At 41.7% G+C, this 27,051-nt stretch overlaps 1 protein-coding gene across 1 annotated transcript in view; it reads left to right on the forward strand.

Annotated features, from left to right (window-relative positions):
- Nucleotides 1-27,051, forward strand: part of LOC149222822 (uncharacterized) — a 496,388-nt gene that overhangs the window by 123,179 nt on the left and 346,158 nt on the right. The window contains exon 10 of the mRNA XM_089387688.1: nt 746-947. Coding sequence (XP_089243814.1) covers nt 746-947 — 202 coding nt within the window. The remainder of the gene's footprint in view (nt 1-745; nt 948-27,051) is intronic.

Genomic DNA, 27,051 nt, shown 5'->3' on the forward strand with positions numbered 1-27,051 from the left:
TAAGGTCGCTGCTCCACCATATGTGAATGTTTTGCTGCTTCTTCGAACGAGCTAAGAAGGACATTTCTTGATGGATACAGTTGTCTAAGTTTATCTTCTGCATTAAAGAGTTTCTCCTGCAGCATCTTTCCCAACAAACCAACCAACATACAACTGAACTGATTTGAAAGGAGTGCTGGTCACTAACCCAAACAGGGATATGATGCCACAGAGTTCGTGTAAGTCACAGAAATATGATGCCACAGAACTCGTATATGTTACAGAGATTAGATGCCACAGAACTCTCTCATGTAACTGAGATTAGATGCCACAGAACTTGCTTTACCACAGCAGATATATGCCTCAGATCTGAAGTGTTCCACAGAGCTACAATGAGAGATCCAAAGTGTGTCTTGGAGGAGAGCAAATAGGCTCTATTTATAGTTATTCATCCAGGCGAAAAGACCTGTCTCTTGGGCAGGCTGACTTGAGCATTTGTGGGGTAATAAACCAACAATTATAAATTCAAATTTTTCTCTTTTGATTTTACTAATGAAAATACCGACCACAGCTACCATTTTTCAACATCCTTAACATAATTTTTAGTAGGTCAGGGTCTGTATATCAGTTGTATCCTTGAGAGCTCCAAAATGAATTATGACAATGAATTTGGAAGTTCTTTGATTTAAACCAACTTTTGATGGGTCTTTAAGGGCAATGTGTAATTTCAGCTTTTGACTAATTTAATGTATGCTGGTCATTGCAGGTGCTTTTGAGCTTATAGAAGATGAGACAAAGGCTGGTAAATGCCTCTGGATAACGAAACGAAGAGGGTTGGAATATTGGCCATCTCCTGAACAGAAGAAAAAATACCTGACAGAATTTGGACATGTGGATAATAGTGTCTCATACAAACCTCAAGCAAATGTTGAGATTGTGCCAACTATTCCCAGCACTTTCGAGAAAGTGTAAGGAACAAACCAGCATATCCATTGCTTATTTTGTTTAGTCAAGTCCTATATATTTCAGGAGTATTTTGGATTCATTCTGGAGAAATATCCCAAGATATTTATAATCGATGTCAATTATTCATTTAATATGTGTTTCCAAGTTCCAACTCCCTGGTTTGAAACTCTTCAATTTTTTTATATCTATATTTGACCTTACCCTGAATAGAATTGCATATTATGGACTGTAGCTATAGTGACGGAAGGGAATTTATAATTTTTGTTACTATTCTCTGATTATCTTCTTTCCTGATTTTAAGTTTCGTTAGTCTCATGGCTCAAAATGTACCTTTTTGCTTTCTAGGTGCCTATGTTCTGTTTATGGCTTGGAAGATCCACACTGGCTGATCTCAAAGCTAATGTTATTTTCTGTGAATGAAAAAACCAGATAAAGTAAAGATAGACAAAATATTACAACATTGCTATGCATACTGAATTGAGGATATCTAATGTAAGAAAGATATTTGAGTTGAGTTCTGGCTGCTGGTGTTCCACACGTATTTCTGTCGCATTATTCAATGTTTTGGTTTTGACAATTAACTAAAAAACAACAATCTCTCGAGCACTGAAAGAGGTGGCAGTTTAGCCTGTTAAATTTTAAGCCCAAAGTTATGTGAATTTGTTGTTGTTTATGAAAAATTGTATGTTAGCTCTGCTCCCCCCCATTTTCACACTTGGTACAGAAGTCCCCAACCACACATTGTGAAACCCCAATGGTAACTTAGGCAAGCTACCCACTGTTACCTTAGTAGCCTTGCCTTTCTCACTTTAGACTAGCTGAATGCTAGCCTAGGGGGGCTTACTTATTGTTAACTATGCTCAATGCATGAGTATAGAATGGGAACAAGAGGGAGCTCAGAAAAGATAAATGATTTTTTGGAGAATTTTATTTTGGGTGGTGGATGAAAGGGAAGATCAGTGCCTTTATCTGTTGGGCGATGGGGTCATGCACACAACTTCAAAGGGCTATTCTTCTAGAGAGATTAGGGGCTATAAGCAGCGAGGGTGATGTGCCTTACAACGGCCCTAATTTGGTAAACAAGATATCCCAAGTCTTACTAAGTGAAGGGACTTTTTGCTGAGCTCCACAACCAAATCAACTTAACAATGGAATCTAGCAGCTCTTGTAGAAGGGTGCTCTACAAGGCAAGCGCTAAACCAAGTGACAATAATGAGGTGTGGCCCATTGTCACCACAGCCACTATCCCCTGCTGTTTATGGACCTACACCAATGGGAGGGTTCCCGGTAGATAGGAAACCTATAAGAGATATTCTAGGTTTAGAAGTTTTAAGGTGACACAACAAGCTCTTAAAGGATGGCTCTACTTAGTTACAAGGCTCAACTTATGATAGCAAGGCAATTTACATCCCTTAGAGAGGTCAAGTTATTGATTTTTTTGTAGCATCTGGAGGTATTCCCGCTTTGCTAAACGGTCTTCAAGTTGGCTAGTTGGCTTAGAAAAATTATAAAAACTTTATTTTATTAATCAAGTTGGCCCAGGCCAGTGAAAGGACGTGTTCCTTGGGTTATTGTTAATTTCTGGTAGCATAAGATATGCTCTAAACCTCAAAATTTGCAGGGAGGCTAGGACACATGTATTCCAGAATACCCAGAAATCATTTTGGGAAATTTCACTCGGAGAGTTTTATTAAAATAATTAATTATTTTTAATGAATGCCTAAGTCTAAACTTAGGAAATTAAAATAATTAAAGGGTATTAATTAAATTGAGGGTGAAACTTCTAGAAGAAGGCGAGGATCAAGCCAAAACAATCTGAGCCATTGATTAGAATCTAATCTGAGCCGTTGATTGATCAACGAGATGATTATAAGAAGAGGCTTGATGGGCATTTGAAAAACACATCAGGTGAGAGATCATAGATCGATTTTCTCAAGAGAGCAACGTAGCAGTTGCCGGAGAAGGTGATCAAGGATATTTCTTGCATTGAGGGGCAAGGATAATTTTCTGGAGGACGTTTTCTTGAACTAGAGAGTGCAAGGCAGAGAGGGCAGAGACTAGTCCGGAGAGGCAGCGCTGGGCCATGCAGAGGCAGCGTAGAGCTACGCTGTGGAAGCGCAAAGCTTTAGAGGGAGTTTGTATTTCTGCTGGGGAACGGTCAAGATCTAGTGCCAGAGCCAGGGTGTGAGATTGGGAGGCCAGAGGGCTGAAGTTTCTAGCGAGCAGAGGATCGAGATGTAATGTCCCAAACGAGATATTTTTCCAAATTTGCAGAAATCAAATCAACCCAAATTTCACCATTAAATTATCATTCATTTAACAGAGGATTGCCATGTAAAATAAAACAAACAGAACACTGCAATCCAATGACACAATGAACAGGAAATTTCTCAGCTTTTATTATAATGGATAAACTAGGGTTACATGCACATACAACCAAAATAGTTGAGATGAAAGCTGGCCTCCAAGATAATTTGCTGCACTGCACTGCTGTCCCTCCAAACTGAACTAAACTGCATTGCTAAGCTCTCCTGTGAATGTTGGATGAATTCACCAAGGGAAGGTGGGTACTCGACCAACCTCACTGAATCACCTGAGGGTTTTCGTCCCGGGGCTACTACTGAAGTAGAGAACCGGGTTCTCAACCTCTCATACAAGAAGAAATGTCGAATCCAAGATGTCCTCTAATGGCCTCCTCCTCCTCTCTTTATAGATCTGATGGACCCCTCTAGAAGCTCCTATTTTATTATTATTTTAATCATTGAGCACATTTCCCTTAATTAAATATTCTTTTTTAATGTGGGAAAAAGGTAAATTGGCCGCCATGCCTCCTCAAGCCATTGAAAATCTCTTCTAGCCATCCCATCCTGTAGATATTCTTGTTCTGGTTCCAACGAGCTATTACACTAAGGTGTTATGCCACCTTAGCGTAATTAATTAAGGCCCATTAATAACTCAGTTTTTTGAAATTTATCAGAATGTAACAGAATGAAAGGAACACTGTGTGGATGATGGAATATACCAAGCGAATGCCATTGGACCTCATAAAAACTCCTCAAAACTCGACCAAAAGCCCCTGGGTCCGCCGATGACGCAAACCTGCACCTGTGACCTATCTACCCCCAACTCTAAAGGTCCAACCTAACCATGCCATAAGAAACACCAGAAAAAGGAACATCACAAGTCCTCTGCCCCAAGATTTCTTGCCCTCAAGTAATCCATATCTGTCGACTGTCGGCAAACCTAGTAGTTCCGTGCAACTGAGAATCAATACCTGGGTCCCATACAAACCACTGGGTGATGCCATACCTCTGTGTCACATAAACAAGAACGGGTCCCTCAATGCCTGGATCCCAGACTAAACTCTGACTCAACCTGCCATCAACAGATCCTCCTGGATCCCAATGCCACCATGGACAAGCATCACGGCTCTATGGCTCCCACTGTGCTATAGCTTCGGCTATGAATGTTGCTCCATCAACCACGTACCAACTCATCACCTCTCTCCAATCCAACCCTCGGCATAGACCAAGGTCAATCCCTCCATGCTGATGTTGTGCTGAAATACTAATGAGTGGCCAACCTCCATCTTGCCGCCAACTGGAGCATGTAGTATCCCTCACATCTAAGGGCTCTTGTAGTACAATGCTCCTGACTAAAAATGATACCCCATCAATAGGGTACCAACTCATGATCTCTCGCCAATCCATTATGTGGGAAGGATCGGATGTATAGGCACTTGTAAATGGAACAAGTCCATTGTGTTGCACTGTGTCCGACTCATGCAACTCTGTCTAGTCAATCAACAATATCCATCGAGAAACCCCTGCCTCTCTCCCTGTAATGGGTATAAGTGGCCAAACTGTGTTGCAAGCCCTGTCTATGTACTCCTGGAGAGGGCTGCTCCTTGAAAGTACTGCAGCTCTGCCAGCTGCCTGTGCAAGCACCTGCACCTCATTAGTGGGTCGGCCCAAAGATGGATGCACCACCATCTCAAAAAGATCCACCCTCATCTGGCTGGAAACTCCATGCTCCTCCAGTCTACCAACCTCATGCAAAACTATCCCGTTAGACCCTCGCACCTCCTGAGGACATGTGTCTGCAAATACTGCCACCCTGCTAGTTGTCTGTACATCTTCCTACTCCTCATCAATGGCTGGCCCCAAGGATGGTTGCTCATCCTCCTCCATCATGGGCTCATCATGCATACTGTCCATATCATCCTCCTCAACTGACTCATGCTCCACCATATGTTTCTCCTACTAAATCATCACTAGTGACTCATCATATTGAATGTCTCCCATAGGGTCCACTGACTGCTCACCATACACACTGGAATATAGATCTGGCTTATTGTCAACAACTCCACATGACTGCTCATGCTCCCCAGAGGCATCCTCGTATGACCCCATGGACTCATCCAAAAAAGAGTCCTCATCCTGAAAGATAGAAGGAATATCCTCCTGCTCTACCTCTATGTAATGTTCCCAATTTTTGTGAGTGCGAAATTCACTAAGGAGTTTTGCCAATTTTTGGTGATATTAAATAAAAAGGAGAAAATATTATTATGTGGGAGAAAAGTGGAAATTATTATTTTAATGAAGAATGGCGGCAAAGAAATATTTTATTAGTGGAAGGTGGGGACCACCAAGGGAGAGGAATAGCAATTATAAATAGAGCTTGGAGGCCTCCATTTGGTATCTTCGATCATTTACAATTCAACATTAGTTCTCTTGAGTTGCTTAGCCAAGACAATCGTGCTGTTCAGCACAAGGAATTTCCGAGCGGGAATTCCACCCTCATTTTGGAGAAGTACGAGTGTCCCTAGTGAGGCAATTTGGGGAGCTCAATTTAGAGTTTCCATTGAGCATATTTGCAAGTTATTTCAACTGGTACGTTTTACTTCCAAGGTGCAGAAGTGGTTCAAATTGCTTGCGGGGAGATCAATTACGAAGAAGTAGAACACTGAAGGATTTGCAGAGGTTTTCCCCTAATTGAGCCTAAGATTTTGTGTTGATTAGCAGGGTTGAGTTGAGAGAATTCTTGGGGCCGAAATTCTACATTTTTGGAAATGCACAGGTGTTGGAGGAATAGAGGTTGAGGAGAGACAAAGATCAAAGATTGGAGGTGTTCCTCAGGGGAGAATTTAGCCAAAGTTGGGAGAGATTTCCAGTGGTGGATTTGGGCTTAATTCAGTAGTATTAGTTTTGTGGAGAGTTTTCTGGCCAAATTGAGCAATTTGCACTTATTGGGGGTCACCATGGATTGGTGGATTCAACCAAAAGCCTTTCTGGGTTTTTGTGGGTTTATTGAGAGGAGTCTATGGCTAATTTTAGAGAATTTTTCGAGCGATATTCAGACCTGAAATCCGAATTCTTATAGTGGGACGAATTGTTAGTTAGTTAAGGAATTTGCACCATTTTGTGGGTTCGACTTTGGCTTGGAGATAGGCCAAACTCTTTCTGAGTTTTTCTGGGTTTTTGGTGGAGAGCTCAAGAGTAATTTGGCATAATTTTCTAAGCACTTTAGAGGCTCAAACAAGGGTTTCTTTCAGCGAACAGTTGCAGAATTTCCAGGGCCAGCACAGAACATTGAGGAGAAGCCTTTCCTCTGCATCCGGGTAGCATCTTTATCACCTGGGATTGTTTAGCTTTCTTTGGCAAGCTTAGGTGCACACATTTCATGCAGTGTACTCTTCTCCATATATTCGGTGTAAATTGTGGGTGTTTGATTGTTGTTTAAATATTTCGGTGTTGTATGGTATTTTATTTGTTTATCACTATTATTTCCTTTTTGGAACATTACAGTCGTATCAGAGCCATGATCTTGGCCAGCTGTGGGGTAACCATCTAGATCATGGAAGATTTGAGCATGTATGCACAGTGATGGGTTAAACCATAGATAAATTATGGCTCAAAGAAGATTTAGTATGCAGGAATTCTGGGGTGGAATCCGTTGGAACGATGAGAGATTGGCCCAGTTGAGGAAGGTGTCAGACCAAATCCATTCTCATCCTTATAGCAGAGACACTAGTGGTGCGCAGGCCGTGGGGGTGCAACCATCTACATTGTGTGGGGAAAGTCGACAAAATCAGGGCATCAGATCTCCTCAAAAGGAGTAGACAAGATAGGGACATTTAGAGGGTGAGACCAGGGGGCACTTTTGCTGGTGGAGACCTGGCTTTAGATATCAGGAGCCTGAGGAGGAGGTTGTTTTGGGCACACTAGAGTGTGAGGAGCATGTTGATGTGTCCAGTGTGATGCAGGAGTCACCCTTGTTGGAGATTCCTTTGATAGCTCTCGCTGACACCTTGGGGGAGAGAGTAGAGCACACACCCATAGGGCCTTCCATTGACGAGGTGCCAAGAGACATGGAGGTGTCCACCATTGAGGAGGTGCCATCCGTTGTTGAGGTATCCATTGATGAGGTATCCAGGGTTGTGACTGAGTACTCAGGTGATAGTAGCGCACCACAGGTTGATGAGGTGCCAACAGATATCTCCACGATTGATGAGGAACCGGTAGGTACAGAGGCATCTAGATCTATGCCAGACTTACTAGACGACAGTCACCTATAGCTGATTGGCGAGCATGTCTTGCGTATTGGATTGTCTATGGAGGAGCAGTTGGAGGCTCATGTTGAGTCCATGATGGAGGAGGATGTGTAACCATCCTTTGGGCTAGCCATTGATTAGGGGTAGCATAGAGACCGCACATTGGGATTTCAACACAGTTTGTTTCAGAGGCACATTGACGAGATCTACAACGTTATTAGCCCACCCTTATGCATTGGATTGAGGGAGGCAACGTTGTGTAGACATACCCTACGAGATGGTTAGGTTAGCAAGACTGAGTGACATTAGCTAAGTATGACCTGCATCAGCTTGCAGGGCTTGTTTCTTCCATATGGGATTGTACATTCAATCCCTCTAGGATTGGGTGGCAAGAGGTACTGAGTTGGTACTCGATGGAGTAGGCTAGGCGGTTGGATACATCCATGGCCACATTTCAGTAAAGGCCATGGATTACCATAGGGACTCGAATGCCAGACTATTGTTGGGATCCAGGAGGGATTTCCCTTCACATCATAGAGTCGTTAGGTGATGTTAGTAGTTGTGTGATGGATCTGATGTTTGGGTGCACACACATTTTCAGGTCTCCATCAATGCCTGGGACAACACTAGTGACAATATGGTTTGACAGGGGAGCAGACCAATTTCATGAGTTGTCTTGGCATATTGATTGTGCATGGAGTCATAGGGTGATTAGCCTACTTTGGCAAGAGCTGGTAGGAGGAGGTGGCATTGACAGACCACCGGACAGGGCATTACATGGAGACTGTGCTCTCTCATTGGTATATTAGACATTGGAGCTATTGAGGATAGGCACAATAATGTCATTCCCGTTGGCATGTGAGGAGTCAGACCACTCAGGTCTTTCAAGGCAAATGGGGAGATGTAGCCCACATCATGGAAGGATTACTAGCAGAGTGGTGGATGCATTGGCACATGCAAGATGGCATATGATACAGGGTGGTACGACAGTAGGTAGTGGTACCCAGGGGTGCACAAGGATATGCCACAGAGTCCAGTCTTATGCAGAGGGATGCGACCTGATGCATACAGACCCAATTTTAGAACCTAGCATCCAGTGTTGTATAGAGGTATGCAATGATGAGCAGTGGCCTGTAGAGGAGCATGGAGATGCGTGGTTGTTTGATGTAGCATGTTGTTTTGTATCGAGCGACTCACATCACATCGAGTACACATGGGCAGAGCCAGGGACAGTGACACAGGTAGGATACAAGACAGTAGGGGATGGTACAACAGTAGCACGGGGTATCCAGTGGTGTACAGGGATAGGCTGCAGGGTATAGTGCTAGGTCGAGGACTACAGGGATACTCGGTGGGATGCAGGGGCATATGGTGTTGCACAGCGAGGTCTTGGAGGGTTGCCTCCAAGGAGACTTATGGACGGAGACACCGGGCATACCTTTGGGTGTAGTTCACCCAAGATCAATAGGGACGCAGATGTGCGATACTCAATGGTATCCAGGGGGATTCATATGTCTGTCCCTCTTATACATCACTTACAGGCACAAATGATTTGGTTGTTGTCCTTTGACACTCTGGGCGCGAGCAGCGGGGGACAAGGAGCTCACCCGAGATATTGGGATGACACTCAATGCACTAGGGGAGAGACTTCTCAGTGGTGGCATTGGGTCGGTGCATGAGTTGACAACCACAGGTTGGGGGATGAGGTGATCATCTGTAGGGGTGGCATATCATTCATTAGTGAGCCTATGCTTGGGGAGCAAGTCACGAGGGAGACATGTGTCACTCTTTCCACAGGGCATGTCAGGACCATGCATGAGCAGAGGATACTGTGTATGACTGAGGCAACTTTCCAGTATGTGTCTGACCTCCAGACATTGTATTGGCACATTATCGAGAGGGCGATGGCAGACTCAGTGGTGATGGTTGGCATGAGCGGGATGGGTCCGCATACACTGAGTCAATTGCGAGTATCAGAAACCCATCTATTGGTTGCCTTCAGGGGGTAGTTATTTTGAACATGTGCCTTCCAACAATCATCGATACTACGCAATGGTAGGCACAGGGCAGTTTAGCATGCATCGGATTAGTTCATGATATATGGGGCCTATATGTTGGTTTTATGCAGGGATTAGGGACGAGGAACAGATAGATTCCATTAGTTGTTAGAGCTATGCCACAACAGGTCTGGCTATGGGATCCAGGGATCGAGTTGATTGATAGGACACTGTTGGCATTTTGGCACAGGTATGGCGCTATGGTACAGGTGTTGTCCTTGATGGCAACTCACTTTGGTGACAGATCTCAGTTCAGGTGTTCAGAATGAAGGAAATCTTGTATACGCAGGTACACCTTGCATAAGACGCGTATACACGCGGGTTATACGTTCCGAAGTCGCGTATGCGTATACACACACTTTTGTGCACATAAAAGCGCGTACATGGTGGGAAACTTATTTTTGGTCCGTGGTTGTTAGTCCTTGAAATTTGAACCTATGGTTGTGGACCATTGTATCTCATCGGAAGTGTTGACCCCAGGTATTGTTTGTTATGGTTTTGGACCATGGTATTGTGCAAGGCCTATAACTATAAAAGAGGAAGGAGATCATGTGGCAAGGCACCATCTGAATTATTGAATATCTGATATTGTGCTAGATCTGGAATACGTGTGATCGGGTTATGGTGCAGATCTAGATCTGAAAAAGGAGGAACCTAAGCGCAAGAAGGATAAGGGCTATTGATGGATCAAAATCTCAAGGCTTGAACATTGGTATCTCTGTATAATTTTGATCTATTATATGTGGCGCTCTCTTGATCTATAAATCTGGGTTAACTAATGTCTGAATGCTTAAAAGAATAAATTATCCCTTATAGATCTGTACGCAGGTTCAGTGAATTGCAGGTGCGTATACACGCTTTTTCTGTGAATGAAAGAAGCGTATACGCAGGTTGGTTGTGGTACAGAAGCGTATACTCGCAGGTTGATGAACAGTGAAGTAGCGTATATATCTTGATTTATGTTCTAGCTGCTTCTGTTTTATTGCTGCAGTGCTCTGGGTTCAGAATTGGTGTTTGATTACAGTTATTGTGTTCTGGGTACAGTGGTAAGAGAAGTGCTTATTTGTTTCAGCTTTTGATTGGTGAAAAGGAGTTTGGGTTATGCAGAAATTCTTGATGTTTGATTGATGTTACTTGTGGATCCAGTCTAAAAATTAATGAAACGAGGTCCCTGAAAGCAAAGAAAAGGTTGCAGCCTTCTGCAGGTAGGAGCCTGCGTACTAGTATCTCAAGCTAGTACAAGAACTAAGGGGGTTGGAGCTCCCTTCGAGGAAAGCTGGAAAACGAGAGAGAGTTGTAGCTCTCTGCAGGTTGCAGCCTGCGTACTGGTAAAGTCTGCTCCAGTACAAGACATTGTAAAGAGAAGTTTCTAATTAACAAGAAGATAGAGACGAATTGCAGCAAGGGGTTTTCACCCACATTGGGTTTCCTCCTTATATCTTGTGTTCTTGTGTGTGACTGTCTTCTGCTCTGTTTCACTGTTTCTGGTACTGTTTATGTGCATATGAATCACAGATTAATAACTGACATCTGAAAGATAATTCAAATTATAAGTCTGCTTGATATACGCGGGTTTCTTTATCTGTAGTTGCGTATATACGCGGTTTTTATTAACTAAAGTAGCGTATATCATCTGGAATTTAGAAAGGAAATATTTGGCTTGATAATACTGATTCACCCCCCCCCCCCCTCTCAGTATTATTTCCAACAATTGGTATTAGAGCTGGTCCTTCTGAAACAGCTTGATCGCTTGAAGGAAGATCTTTCATCATGAGCAACTACGAGAGGGAGCATCAATCAGGCCACCGGTTTTTGATGGGACAAACTTCATATATTGGAAGGTAAGAGTTACTGCCTATCTTCAATCTTTGGGTACAGAAGTCTGGGATATCATAGATACAGGATATACCTTTCCTGCAGCAACTCCTACAGGTTCGGCCGAGAAGAAGAAATATGAAACAAATGCAAAGGCGGTCAATACTCTATTGGGATGTCTGTCGCAATCTGAATTTGTCAAAGTTATGCAGTATAAATCCGCAAAAGAAATATGGGACAAGATTGTTCTGAGCTATGAAGGAGATGATCAGGTAAAAAGAGCAAAACTTCAAACCCTCAGGATTCAGTATGAAAATCTCATGTATAATGATGAAAGTGTGGCTAACTATTTTCTTCGTGTGGATGAGATTGTTAATTGCATGAAAAATTTGGGTGAAGAAATAAAAGAAGCTGTTGTGGTTGAAAAAGTTCTAAGATCTTTGTCACCTAGGTTTGAATCTAAAGTTTCTGCTATAGAAGAAAAGGAGAATCTACAACATCTTAAAATGTCACAACTACATGGAATTCTAACTGCTTATGAAATGAGGAAAGGAGGTCCATCTGACAGGAGAGAAGTTGCCTTCAAGGCTTCAGGCAAAGGAGAGTACTATGAATCAGGACATGGGTCAGAAGAAGAAGAAGAATCAAATTTTGTCAAAAGTCTTCAAAGGGGTGCTGGACGATTCCGAGGTAAGTTACCTTTCAAGTGCTTTGCTTGTGGAAGAGTAGGTCACTATGCTGCCAAGTGTCCTCATAAAGATAAGATTGACAAAGGAAAGGAACCTGTTAGATGGAACAAGAAACAGAATGCAAACAAGAAAAGCTATTACACTCATGAAGATAGTGATGGACTCTCAAATAGTGACGAAGATGAACGAGGTAATGAGTATAAACTTTTAATGGCTTTTGAAGATGATGAGTACATGGATGCTATAGATGCAGAGGGTTTTTATAATGAAATGTCTGATCTCAAAGTTTGCTTAGAAGAGAAAAGTGCAATTATTGATTCTCTACAATGTCAACTGGCTGAAAGGGAAAAACATCTTGAAAAATTGGAATGTGAAATTGTTTGTCTTAGAAAGGAGATTGAGAAAACAAAAGCTATTAATCTTAAATTTGTTAAAGGATCTGAAACTCTGGATGAGATTATCAATATGCAGCGTTCTCCACTAATCAAGACAGGTCTAGGATATAATGGAGAAACATCTCAAGCATCCACATCCAAAAGTTATCTTGATGCAGCAAGGAGGAGCAAGCAAAGGCCTAATAGAAATCATCAGGTAAATCAGGGACAGTTTACCTCAAGAACAAACAAAGACTATCAAGAAAATCGGGGGCAAGCTACCTTAAGGACAAATAGAAGCTACAATCAGCCACAGGTAAAATCTTCTCAATTTGCCTCAAGAATGGATGTCAGTAGAAACTACAATCGGTTGGATGATAGATTTGATAGTCGCAGGAGTTTCTTCAATGGCCAATGTTTCTCTTGCCATAATTTTGGTCACAAAGCAGCTCAATGTCTTGCCTATAAAACAATCATGACTAGAGAAGTCCAAAAACAAAGGAATATGACTGGGATCACGAAAAGGACCTATAACAACTTTTCGGCCCTTGAAAATGAAGTTGAATGTTCTATTTGTAATAACTTTGGTCATGAAGATTCTGAATGTAGGAGCAGGTTTTGGAAGACAACTCAGAAGGAACAAACCTCAAGTGCCAGAACATGGAGAATGAAGGAACCACAACCAGAAAGATGTGGGATAGCTTTTTATGCAGAAGGATAGGAAAATCTATGGTATATCGACAGCGGATGTTCGAAGCATATGACAGGGGATAAAGAAAAACTTGAATCATATACTGCATTAGAAAAAGGGAAGAAGGTTTCTTTTGGAAACGATTCCCCTGCAGCCATAAAAGGAAAAGGTACTGCTTAGTTGAAAGAAAAGGTCAAAGCTGGAAATGTGTTGTATGTTGATGGATTGAAGCATAATCTTCTGAGTGTCAGTCAGACTTGCGATCAAGGAACCGAGGTAATATTTAGATCAAATGGATGTCGTGTTCGCGATCTTGATACAGGTGAAACAGTGATCAAAGGTAGAAGGACTTCAAATAATCTATACATATTTGAAGAAGGACAACAACAATGCTATTTGAGCAAGGATGATGAACACTGGTTATGGCACCGGAGGTTGGGGCATCTAAGCTTTTCACAAATAAGGAAAGCATGCAAATACCAGGCAGTTCGTGGTCTTCCAGATATCAAAATTCCAGACAACACCATATGCAAATCATGTCAGTTTGGTAAGCAAACCAGAACTAACTTTCTTGAGAAGGAAGGATCAGCTAGCAGGCCTCTTGAGCTAGTTCATACAGATGTATGTGGTCCATCTAGGAAAAGGTCACCTCGAGGAGAAGAATACTTTATATTATTCATTGATGACTTTTCCAGGATGGTTTGGATAGGACTGATGAAGCACAAAGATGAAGCGTTTGAAAAATTCAAATCTTTCAAAGCATTGGTTGAAAACGAATCAGATCGCAAAATTAAATGCCTCAGGTCTGATAGAGGTGGGGAGTTTACCTCAAATGAGTTTTTCGATTTTTGTGAAGAACATGGAATAAGAAGGGAATTCTCTACAGCTAGGACTCCTCAACAAAATGGAGTAGTGGAAAGAATGAACAGAACGGTTCAACAAATGGCTCGTGCTATGCTTGATGAGTCTGGAACTCCCGCAACCTTCTGGGGTGAAGCGGCTTATGCTGTGGTGGTTATTCTCAACAAAACAAATGTCTGGGTAAATAGCACTCAAACTCCTCATGAGCTTTGGTATGGTGAGACTCCCTCGGTAAAACATTTCAAAATTTTTGGAAGCAAATGCTACATTAAGAATAATGATGAACATCTTGGCAAGTTTGAACCTAGAGCTGATGAAGGCATTCTTCTTGGTTATTCTCCCCACAGCAAAGCATATATGTTACAATAAAAGACTTGGAAGAATTGTTGACAGCATTGATGTTGTGGTTGATGAAAAAGGAAACGTTCCTAAGCAAGTAAATTATGAAAATATAGAAGAAGATGAAGACTACCCTCCAAATCAAACTGATGATGAAGAAGAACCTCAAGAGGCACTAGTGGAACAGATAAGGATAGAAGAGAAAACTCCATCCAGGTATGTGCAGAAGAATCATCCAGAATCTCAGATTTTGGGGCAGAAAGAAGCAGGTGTACAAACTAGAAGAAAAATTGTAGAAGCCTCAAGCTATTTGGCATTGCTCTCCTCCACTGAACCACAAAATGTAAAAGAAGCGTGCAAAGATGAATGCTGGGTCAAGGCAATGGATGAAGAACTCGAGCAGATCGAAAAGAACAACACTTGGGAGTTGGTCCCTAGACCAAAAGATAAGAATGTCATAGGAACAAAATGGATCTTCAAGAACAAGTTGAATGAAAATGGGGAAGTTATTAGAAACAAGGCCAGGCTTGTTTGCAAAGGGTATGCTCAACAGGAAGGAATAGACTTTGAAGAAACTTTTGCTCCCGTAGCTAGACTTGAGGCCATCAGAATGTTCCTTGCCCTCTCTAGCTTTCAAAAATTCAAAGTATTTCAAATGGACGTGAAGTCAGCCTTTCTGAATGGAGACTTAGAAGAAGAAGTGTACATTGAACAACCAGATGGCTTTATCCTTGGAAATGATCCAAATCTTGTATGCAGACTTAAAAAGGCTCTCTTTGGGCTTAAACAAGCTCCAAGGGCTTGGTACTATCGGTTGGACAAATACCTTCATCTACAAAGATTTTCAAAAGGATCAGCAGATAGCAATCTCTATATAAAAATTGAAAATAACAAATTGCTAATACCTGTTGTGTATGTAGATGATATTATCTTTGGAAGCAATGAAAAAGCTATGAGTCAAAGCTTTGCCTTGGTGATGCAGAAAGAATTCGAAATGTCTTTGCTTGGAGAACTGACATACTTTCTTGGATTGCAAATCCAACAAAATGAAGGCGGTATCTTCTTGTCTCAAACCAAGTACCTCAAGCAGATTTTGAAGAAGTATGGCATGGAAGATTCGAAACCTGTATGTACCCCCATGATTACAGGATGCAGCCTCAGTGCAAATGATGAATCAGCAGCAGTGCATCAACCAACCTATAGATCCATGATTGGGAGTTTTCTTTATTTGACAGGTACCCGACCAGATATTATGCATGCAGTGGGAATAGTTGGAAGATTTCAAGCCAACCCTAAGGAAACTCATCTTCAGGTAGTCAAGAGAATCTTCAAGTACCTTCAAGGAACTCAAAACTATGGCTTATGGTATCCTAGAGATACAGATCTCACTCTTCATGCTTACACAGATGCAGATTGGGCTGGAAGCGTGGATGACAGGAAGAGCACAAGTGGCGGTGCATTCTTTATGGGTTCCAGATTAGTATCACTTTCTCCGGGAACAAGTGTTGGAACAAAAGGTCAAATTGGAGTATGTTCCTTCTAAGGAACAAGTTGCTGATATACTCACCAAACCACTGCCCAGGGAAACTTTTGAATATCTCAGACAGAAGCTGGGAGTCGTTGATGCTTCATCCTGCTGTTGAAGCTTGTCTGTTCCAAAGAAAATTGGTGTACGCGAGTTGGATGAGGGGTATCCGTGTACATACGCCGATTTATGCAGGTTAAGTCGCGTATATGGAGTTCTGAAGAAAATCAGCAAGGGCAGACTCTGGTTGGAGAGAGTCTGAGATGGGTATGTCAGAGACCATCAGGCACAGGTTCAGGGGGAGCAGATAATCTTCTAATAATGCATTGTTGGCATTACCTTAGAAGCTCTTGGTTCTAGTACTCAAGCTGTTTTTGGCTCAGGTGGATCAGCTGCAGAAAGAAGATCAGAAGGAGAACATGATTGCTGATATATACAGTGATTGTCAGATGCTGCTGGTGATTTGCATAGTCTTGATATTTCGTCTCTATGTCATTTTTTTTATCAAGGTCATGTAACGGCCTATTTTGGTTTCCCCACTATGCCTGGGATGATTGATGTGTTTGGTTGTCATGTGTAAATTTCTGATGTATCCCCACTTGGTTGGGTGGATGATCCCCACTTGGTTGGGTAATGGTTGTATGTATTGAGTCTTTTGGTGCTAGGAAGGTCTTCTATGATGTATAAGTCATGGTTCTTCTTGAAGAACATCTTTTGCAGATCTTGCCTACTGTCAGGGGGAGCATGTTCAGCACAGCAGAGCAGAGGTATCAACATGTACTTAGGGGGAGCACAGCCCTTTGCCCTTGATGACAAAGGGGGAGAAGGATTTTGAGGGTCTTGGGGTTGCCATCAAGTCCAAAGGGGGAGATTGTTGGCATTTTGGCACAGGTATGGCGCTATGGTACAGGTGTTGTCCTTGATGGCAACTCACTTTAGTGACAGATCTCAGTTCAGGTGTTCAGAATGAAGGAAATCTTGTATACGCAGGTACACCTTGCATAAGACGCGTATACACGCGGGTTATACGTTTCGAAGTCGCGTATGCGTATACACGCACTTTTATGCACATAAAAGCGCGTACATGGTGGGAAACTTATTTTTGGTCCGTGGTTGTTAGTCCTTGGAATTTGAACCTATGGTTGTGGACCATTGTATCTCGTCGGAAGTGTTGACCCCAGGTATTGTTTGTTATGGTTTTGGACCATGGTATTGTGCAAGGCCTATAACTATAAAAGAGGAAGAAGATCTTGTGGCAAGGCACCATCTGAATTATTGAATATCTGATATTGTGCTAGATCTGGAATACGTGTGATCGGGTTATGGTGCAGATCTAGATCTGAAAAAGGAGGAACCTAAGCGCAAGAAGGATAAGGGCTATTGATGGATCAAAATCTCAAGGCTTGAACATTGGTATCTCTGTATAATTTTGATCTATTATATGTGGCGCTCTCTTGATCTATAAATCTGGGTTAACTAATGTCTGAATGCTTAAAAGAATAAATTATCCCTTATAGATCTGTACGCAGGTTCAGTGAATTGTAGGTGCGTATACATGCTTTTTCTGTGAATGAAAGAAGCGTATACGTAGGTTGGTTGTGGTACAGAAGCGTATACTCGCAGGTTGATGAACAGTGAAGTAGCGTATATATCTTGATTTATGTTCTAACTGCTTCTGTTTTATTGCTGCAGTGCTCTGGGTTCAGAATTGGTGTTTGATTACAGTTACTGTGTTCTGGGTACAGTGGTCAGAGAAGTGCTTATTTGTTTCAGCTTTTGATTGGTGAAAAGGAGTTTGGGTTATGCAGAAATTCTTGATGTTTGATTGATGTTACTTGTGGATCCAGTCTGAAAATTAATGAAACGAGGTCCCTGAAAGCAAAGAGAAGGTTGCAGCCTTCTGCAGGTAGGAGCCTGTGTACTAGTATCTCAAGCTAGTACAAGAACTAAGGGGGTTGGAGCTCCCTTCGAGGAAAGCTGGAAAACGAGAGAGAGTTGTAGCTCTCTTCAGGTTGCAGCCTGCGTACTGGTAAAGTCTGCTCCAGTACAAGACATTGTAAAGAGAAGTTTCTAATTAACAAGAAGATAGAGACGAATTGCAGCAGGGGGTTTTCACCCACATTGGGTTTCCTCCTTATATCTTGTGTTCTTGTGTGTGACTGTCTTCTGCTTTGTTTCACTGTTTTTGGTACTGTTTATGTGCATCTGAATCACAGATTAATAACTGACATCTGAAAGATAATTCAAATTATAAGTCTGCTTGATATACGCGGGTTTCTTTATCTGTAGTTGCGTATATACGCGGTTTTTATTAACTGAAGTAGTGTATATCATCTGGAATTTAGAAAGGAAATATTTGGCTTGATAATACTGATTCACCCCCCCCTCTCAGTGTTATTTCCAACAGACACTCCATTCTGTGATGAGTAGGTTCATGGGAGAGAGTGATCTAGTTCATCTTGGGTGTGGCACATGGGAGATTGCTGAAACCTCCATTGTATGGTGAGTTAGATTTATCATGTTGCTACTCGGGATTGAGATTGACAGTGGATGGGTAGACATTGACATCATGGAGATGCTTGCTCAAGATTAGCTTGGCCTTCACAGATATCCCACCATTAAGTTTCGGGAGGGGAGGATATAGTCTAAGCTTGACGGGAAGTTTGTCATAGTCAAAGTGGCATAGCGTCAACATGGTGGCACCCTTCTAAGACTAGCATGGGATCCGGGTAGAACAGGATTTGGCGGTTCATCTACCCTCAGGGGTGAGTTGCTTTCTATAGGGGGAGATCATTTAGATATTCCATTGGAATCTAGTGATTCCTTGTTGACATGGGGATCATCACTAGTATGGTAGGATGTTCAACAACGAGGAGTGGTCCAGTGGCACATTTGGGACCCTAGAATTGGCTAGGCCAACATTTGGAGCAGCAGGATATTGCTTGAGGACAAATAGTTTTTGGTGGGGAGGACTGTAATGTTCCCAATTTTTGTGAGTGCATAATCCACTAAGGAGTTTTGCCAATTTTTGGTGATATTAAATAAAAAGGAGAAAATATTGTTTTGTGGGAGAAAAGTGAAAATTATTATTTTAATGAAGAATGGCGGCAAAGTAATATTTTATTAGTGGAAGGTGGGGACCACCAAGGGAGAGGGCTAGCAATTATAAATAGAGCTTGGAGGCCTCCATTTGGTATCTTTGATTATTTGACAATTCAACATTAGTTCTCTTGACCTGCTTAGCCAAGACAACCGTGCTATTTAGCACAAAGAATTTCCGAGCAGGAATTCCACCCTCATTTCGGAGAACTACGAGTGTCTCCCTAGTGAGGCAATTTGGGGAGTTCAATTTAGAGTTTCCATTGGGCATATTTGCAAGTTATTTCAGCTGGTACGTTTCTCTTTCGGGGTGCTGAACTGGTTCAAATTGTTTGTGGGGAAATCAATTATGAAGAAGTAGAACACTGAAGGATTTGCAGGGGTTTTCCCCTAATTTAGCCAGAGATTTTGTGGTGATTAGCAGGGCTGAGTTGAGAGAATTCTTGGGGCCGAAATTCTACATTTCTGGAAGTGCACAGGGGTTGGAGGAATAGAGGTTGAGGAGAGATAAAGGTCAGAGATTGGAGGTATTCCTCAGGGGAGAATTTAGCCAAAGTTGGGAGAGATTTCCAGTGGTGGATTTGGGCTTAATTTAGCAGTATTAGTTTTGTGGGGCGTTTTCTGGCCAAATTGGGCCATTTTCACTTATTGGGGGTCACTAAGGATTGGTGGATTCAACCAAAACTCTTTCTGGGTTTTTGTGAGTTTATTGAGAGGAGTCTATGGCTAATTTTACAGAATTTTTCGGGTGATATTTAGACCTCGAATCCTAATTCTTATAGTAGGGCAAATTGCTAGTTAGCTGAGGAATTTGCACCATTTTGTGGGTTCAACTTTGGCTTGGAGATAGGCCAAACCCTTTCTGGGTTTTACTGGGTTTTTGGTGGAGAGCTCAAGATTAATTTGCTAGAATTTCCTAAGCACTTTGCAGGCTCAAACAGGGGTTTCTTTCAACCAACAATTGCAGAATTTACGGGGCCAGTGCAGAACATTGAGGAGAAGCCTTTCCTCTGCATCCTTGCAAAGCTTCAGGAACCCGAGATGAGTTGGCAGTTGTGGGGTCAACACCTCAGCCTACTGAGATGGTGAGGCTGGCTCTAAATTCAGTCTCAGAAGAATGGCAAGTGTTTGTCCAGAGCATCCTGGGCAGAGAAAGATTGCCAGATTGGGAAGGGATGTGGGCTTCTCTTCAGCAAGATGAGATGAGGAGAGACTTAGTCAAGTGCAAACTTGACAGTAGCAGTAGCAATTGTGGGACAAAGCCAAAGGACGAGGATGGCAATGCAGCCCTCACATTTAAGGGGTAGCAGGAACAACGGAAGTGGAAGAAAGATATTTCGAAGATCAAGTGCTTCTGGTGTGGCGAACTTGGTCATTACGCTACACAGTGCCCTCTCTATGAAAATTTATGAATCTAACAAACCAGAAATCCAACTGCAGTAAACTGATTTGCACTACCTACTTGTGTTCTTCAGTTTAACAAGTTATTTTCAGAATTATTCAGAAAATATTAATGCAAATCAGTGTTGATAATATCGGTATCGGGAAAATATCGGCGAGGGTCCGGAAAATATCTTATCGGAAATATCGGCGAAAATATCGGCAAATATCGGCAAGCATAAAAAATGCATAATATATTCATTTTTTTCAGATTTCTAAACATATAAAGCAATAACAACATGAACTAAACACATTGGCACATAAATATGAAGAAAACACTGATATATATGATGTCAAATAGAAATGATACATCAAACTTCAAAGGCGATACCAAATCCTATTGATCCCTGATAGTGATAAATTGATAATTGTCCAATCAAGGACTCAAACAAAAATTAAAATAACATCACACATCCTGCTGATCCCTGATAGTGATAATTGTCCAATCAAGGACTCAAACAAAACAACATCACATATATAAAACTTTAAAAGTATTTCATCATCATGAGTTATAAACTTATATGTAGCAAAAGTTGCAAAACAAATAAAACTAGCAGCTATCTATCTGAGACCATTGGCCTCTCCCTAGCAGCTTTCTTTCTGTCTTGTTCAGCAATTGCTTCACGAGCTTTTTGTATAACCTCTGCACTAGAAACCATACAAGGCATGACATCTGCATCATATGCAGAGAGTTTAGCCAGATGGTATTTCAATCGTGTAATCCCTCCTGACATCTTGGTCCCACACAAGTTGCATGATATATATGCCTGATTTGCCCCACCAACAGCCTCCCCATACTCCCAAAATGGGTCCAAAGCTTTTGGCATATTTGACATTTGTAGTGAACTAATTCAAACCTAGGGCACAAAAAAAACAAAAAATTGGCATTAAATGATTATAACTATACAGTGCCCAGCAAACACTCAAGAAACTATTTTAATTTTTAAAGCAACATCTTCATGTTCAGAATTTAAACAACAAAAGCAAGCATAAAAAATGCATAATATATTCATTTTTTTCAGATTTTTAAACATATAAAGCAATAACAACATGAAATAAACACATTGGCACATAAATATGAAGAAAACACTGATATATATGATGTCAAATAGAAATGATATATCAAAGGCGATACCAAATCGTGCTAATCCCTGATAATTGTCCATTCAAGGACTCAAATGTGGAGAACCAATACAAAATAACATCACATATAAATTTATAATAATAAAAGTATCTCATCATCATGAGTTACATGTAGCATAACAAATAAAACTAGCAGCTATCTATCTACTGCCCTCTCCCCCTTTTACGGGAAAACATGATGGGCTGTTTGTCAGGCCTGCCCCTAGTAGTAGAAGGCCCTGACACTGCCTCTGCACCTAATGTCAAATAATGAGTGATAGGCATGGAGCTATGCTCTCCTATATCTATAGCAGATGGTGTTGATGCTGATGCTCCAGCAGTGTCCTCCTCCAGCTCCTCCTGCTCCTCCTCTAAGTGCTGCTGCTCCTCTGACTCCGAGTCCTCCTCTTGCTGCCCCTGCTCTAATGGATCATCTGCCACTGGCTCCTCCAACCATGAAGGTGACTCCTCCAATATGGGCTCCTGAGACTCCACCCTCCACGGAGACAATACATCAATATTGTCTAAGGAAATGGCATCTGGATCCACTGGTGATTCTATTTGCCTCACTCGAAGTCGGATGTTGTAATGCACATACACCAAATCATTGAGGCGTGCGAACTCCAACCTGTAAGAGTGTCAAAAAAAGTAATGAGTCTTGACTCTTGACTCTTGACACTTGAAGGTCATAAATTAAAAATTAAAAATTACAATAAGTGTAATTGCTCAACTGAAGGCTTGAGTTCAAAGTTATACCTGTTGCGCTTTTTGGCGTGTATTTTCTCAAATACACTCCAATTGCGCTCACACCCTGAAGAGCTACATGTTTGACTCAAGATTCGTATAGCCAAATTTTGCAAATTTGGTACCCTTGCACCATAGCTTCGCCACCAAAGATCTACAACAAAATAATGAAATAAAAAATTCAAAAACTTAAAAGTTAAAAGTTAAAAGTTAAAACATAATTAAATTCAAATTTCTAATTTCTAATGAGTGATGACTTGTCACTTACGTGGCATGAAGAGGTCCCTTCCCTTAATGGCATCATCAAAGCCAAATAGGCCAACACAATCCTGATAACTATGTATCTCGCGGATGATTTTGCGACGAAGCTCAGAATCAGGTACCATCCTCTCAATACAGGAATGGAGCCCTTCCATCACCTCGCCATCAAAACGAAATTTGCATTTGTATGCAAATGCAGGGTTGAGGAAGAGTGCTGCTGCATGAATGGGTCGATGAAGCATCCCTGTCCACCGACTATCGATCACATCCCATAACATCATCTGCCTATTAAGGCCAGCAGAACCCTTGTCTGCATAATAGGAACGAATGGCCTCCTTGGCCCTATCCATGCCCTCATACAAATAAGGCATTGCAGGCTTCTCTCCATCCACCAATCTAAGAACCTTTACTATAGGTTCGCTAACTGCACATGCTTCTTGTACTCCACGCCAAAATGTCTCAGAGTACACCATTTTTTCAATGGCTCTCCCATCAGGTCTCCTGCTGTATCTACAACCACGCCAATCATCAGACACAAACATTTGCTTCAACTCGAACTGACATCGAAGCAAAGACTGGAGAGTAATAAAGGTTGTGGCAAAACGTGTGATGGCAGGACGCCGCAACTCCTTGTTTTTAGTGTACCTCCTCATAAGGCTAAGAACAAAAGCATGGTTATAAATAAACTTGGGGATGCTCCTAGCCATATCAACTGCCTCCTTGATGAAGGAGAGTTTCCCCATATCCTCAAGCAACAAATCAAGACAATGCGCTGCACATGGAGTCCAGAACAATGTGGGATGCCTCTCCATAAGCATTCTGCCGGCAGACACATAATTAGCTGCATTGTCTGTTACGACTTGCACCACATTCTGCACACCAATCTCCTGAATGAACCCATCTAACAACTCACATATCGTTGCTGCATCTTTGATATGTTCTGATGCATCCAACGATTTAATAAACATGCTACCTTTAGGACAATGTACCAAGAAATTTAGAAGGGTCCTACCCTTCCTATCTGTCCAACCATCAGACATCACTGTGCATCCAGTGACTTCCCATGTCTGTTTCAACTCCGCCAATCTAGAGTTGATGTCCTGTTTTTCTGCTTGAAGAATTGGCCCCCGCAACTCCTCATATGTGGCACTTTTGTACCCTGGGCCCACAACAGCAATAGCATCACACATTGGTTGCCAAAATGGATTGGTTTTTGTGATGCTGAGAGGTAAGTCGCTCCAAAAAATACACCTCCCCATGACTCTATCTGCTTCTTCCTTCTCCTTTTTTTTATAAAGCGATTTTATGCCAGGTTGTGCTCCAGCTCCTGTTCGTGGAAAAAAAAATGATGACCTCGCATTCACACTAGCAGTAGCGCTAGCATGTGATGGTGTGCCAGTTGTGGAGCCCCTCCCACTAGGGCCAGTAGGGCCACTACCCTGAACATCAAAATCAGGAGAAGATATCCCAAAAGATCTACCTGCACGTTCAGCTTTGTTTCTTTCCGCCTCTTCCTTCTTTCTGTCCTTTTCTTCAATTGCCTCAAGAGCTTTTCGTATAAGCTCCGGACTAGAAACTTTACAAATGCCAACATCATGTCCAGGGAGTCTAGCAAGATGGTATTTCAGTCGTGTAACCTCACCTGTCATCTTGTCCCCACACAATTTGCATGAAAGATATGCACGATTTGTCCCACCATCAGGGATCCCATACTCCCAAAATGGGTCCAAGTTTTTTGGCATATTTGTATTTTGTAGTGGGCTAACTCAAAAGGAAACCTACAGCACCAAAAAAAATTTGGAATTAGTAACTTAATAACTTAATAAGTAATACGAATTTACGAAATTCCATGGGTGCAGGTCTCAATATCAAATCCTCATTCTTCAAAGACAAATGGACTAAACTTTAACAAAGTTCTACAATCTGCAATCTTCACACAAAGGACCCTAGTCAAGCTATGTAGAAAAGAGTCAAAAGACATTAAAATCATAAAATATAAATGTATTCAATAACAGCGTTAGAGGACTGCGATTTGGCTGCTACAGGCAGTGTATACATTGAGGATAATAAAAGCATTTATATTTATGCTTCTAATGTTGGCTTATATGCTATCTTCTGAGGATAAGCAACTGTTGGGAAAGATTTCAATATGGTAGAGTGGGAGGGCAACTGTTGTGAAAGATTTCAATATGGTAGAGTGGGAAGGCAACTTTCCTAATCTCAGGCCAAAACATGGGATTATGCTCCATCTATTCTTCTAATATTGGTTCACTAACAATCTTTCTGAGGCTAAATGAGTGTTGAGAGGGGATTTTAATAAGGTAGACAAGTAATTGTAGGAGGTGAAATAAGAGTTGATGTAAAATAAAATCAACACATCAAGTTTTTAATGTGAATTGCAGCCATAAACATCATGATATTGGAGGCTGCTTTACATGGTCCAATACAAGAAGGCATCAGGAAAGAGTACTGGCAAAACATGACGTGTTAACTTTTAAGCCCCCAAAAAAGGATTAGTGTTTTCAAGAACTGAGAACAGATTTGTTGATGTTGGGTTGGATGCTACAGGGTTTGACCAAATTCTGTTGGTTACATGCATGTTGAGACTCATGAGTCATGACAGTGTGACAGTAACCTCATAAGGCAGTTACCTTTGACGGTGACTTTGGCGTTGTGTTGGTGACTTGAAGGCATGATTGTGTTCATGGCAAGAGTCCTTGATGAAGGATTATGTCAGTGACCTGTGAACTGGGTAGCAACCTTCTATAACAAGATCTTGATGAAAGTAATTAATGGCAGCATGACAGCAGTAATCTTGACATAGTGACCTGATGACTGTAATGATAGTTGTTGTGACATGACAGTGACCTTGTTATTACCATACAGACAGTGATCTTGCTAACAGTAACCTTGATATGTTTGGAGTCTGGACAGTATAGCAGATATATCTGAATGCAAAGGACCCTTTTACATGTGCAGAGAAACCTTATGGTTGTGTGGTATATAGATAAACCCTATGGCTGTGAGGATTATGGTAGTATTAACTTGAGAGTGCCAGGAATCAGTATCTGCCCTTCCTTTCAAACTTAAGGTATCTCGTCTTTAATCAGAAGATTGAATAATGTACATAGTAGATATTAATAATTATATGTCAAAAGTTTATTGTTGTGTGAAAAGATATTGACCAAGGATCTGCTCTCTGTAACCCTTACTAAATTGCTTGTCTTTGCAAGTGTTTGTCACAAGTCTCAGCTTAGCAACAAGAGCTATACCCTTAAATATCTAATGAGCTAGAAGGACTTCGCTAATGGGAGGACCAAATATGACATGAAAAGCCAGTTCTGAACATAGCTTTGTGGAAAAGCATAACGGCAAAGGCTGGAAAAGCTAAGTCACCAGGATTAGGATATCACGTGCAGATTTTTAGAAGACTTTGCATATAACATATATGAATACAGCACATATAATACAAGCCACAAAATATAGAATCTGCGATGACTGTAGAAGACAAACCATGCGATCACTGTAATAAGTTATAGACTGTGCGTACTGCGTATATAGTCTCGACTCTCCATGGCACATGCATATAGAATGACGTGCATACCTGTAGGCTGGCCGCTGTAAACCCTCCTTCGCAGCCAAAGTTCAACTTCAAACCCTCCGCACTGTTCGCACTCGCAGCGTCTCGACTCTCCAGCTCACGAAAATCAAATGACGCCCTTACGGTAAACAAAAACCTAATTTATAAACTCTGCCGGCGATATTCACCATCGTCGCGCGATTTTTATAAAAATATCGCCGAAATCTCGGATTTCTCGCGAGATTTTCGAAATGAGAAAATATCGCGATTTTTGCCAGCCGAAATTTCGTTTTCATGAAAATCGCGCGATATTTACGAATATCGCCGAAATATCGGCGATATTATCAACACTGATGCAAATACACTGAGCCTACACCAATACACAGATCAAGTACTGAAAAATAAATGAGACGACCACACAAAGGACGCACTTATTTTTGGACTAAACATCCCCAGAAAAACCCAATGCAGGAAAACGGTGCAGCAGATATGAAGGTTTTATTATTAAGCAGATTTCTGAATACAACTAGGGTGCCAAATCCGGCTCACCCAACAGAGAATAAACCTGGTAGAAGTACCTCTATTTGGAGACAGATATTTTGGTGAATCCAATAACTGGATGAACAAACTCCACAGATGACTGCATTGTCCCCAGTGTTGTGCAGTGATGGGTGCTCCCAGCTCTGCGCTGGAACTGCGTCACCTCCTCTAGGAGTTGTGTTACCCTCCCAGTGAGCCTTCCTGGCTCAGAAATCGATCTGCTGAACTGCTGCTCGATCTGCCTCACAGAAACCCAGCGCTGCCTCTAAGTGAGTACATCAATTCCTCTAGCCTTTGCGTCACCCTTTTGGAGCTGCGTTGTCTCTCCCTAGTGTTGTGCTGCCTCTTTGTATTGATTTAGGGTAGCATCGGCTGTGCTCTAGCCACGAAAATTGGTGGAGAGGCTAAAGCACATG

Source organism: Pinus tabuliformis, chromosome Q, assembly GCF_031772625.1.
Source record: "Pinus tabuliformis cultivar Carrire ecotype Pingquan chromosome Q, CPIR1, whole genome shotgun sequence".
Classification (NCBI taxonomy): Eukaryota; Viridiplantae; Streptophyta; class Pinopsida; order Pinales; family Pinaceae; genus Pinus; species Pinus tabuliformis.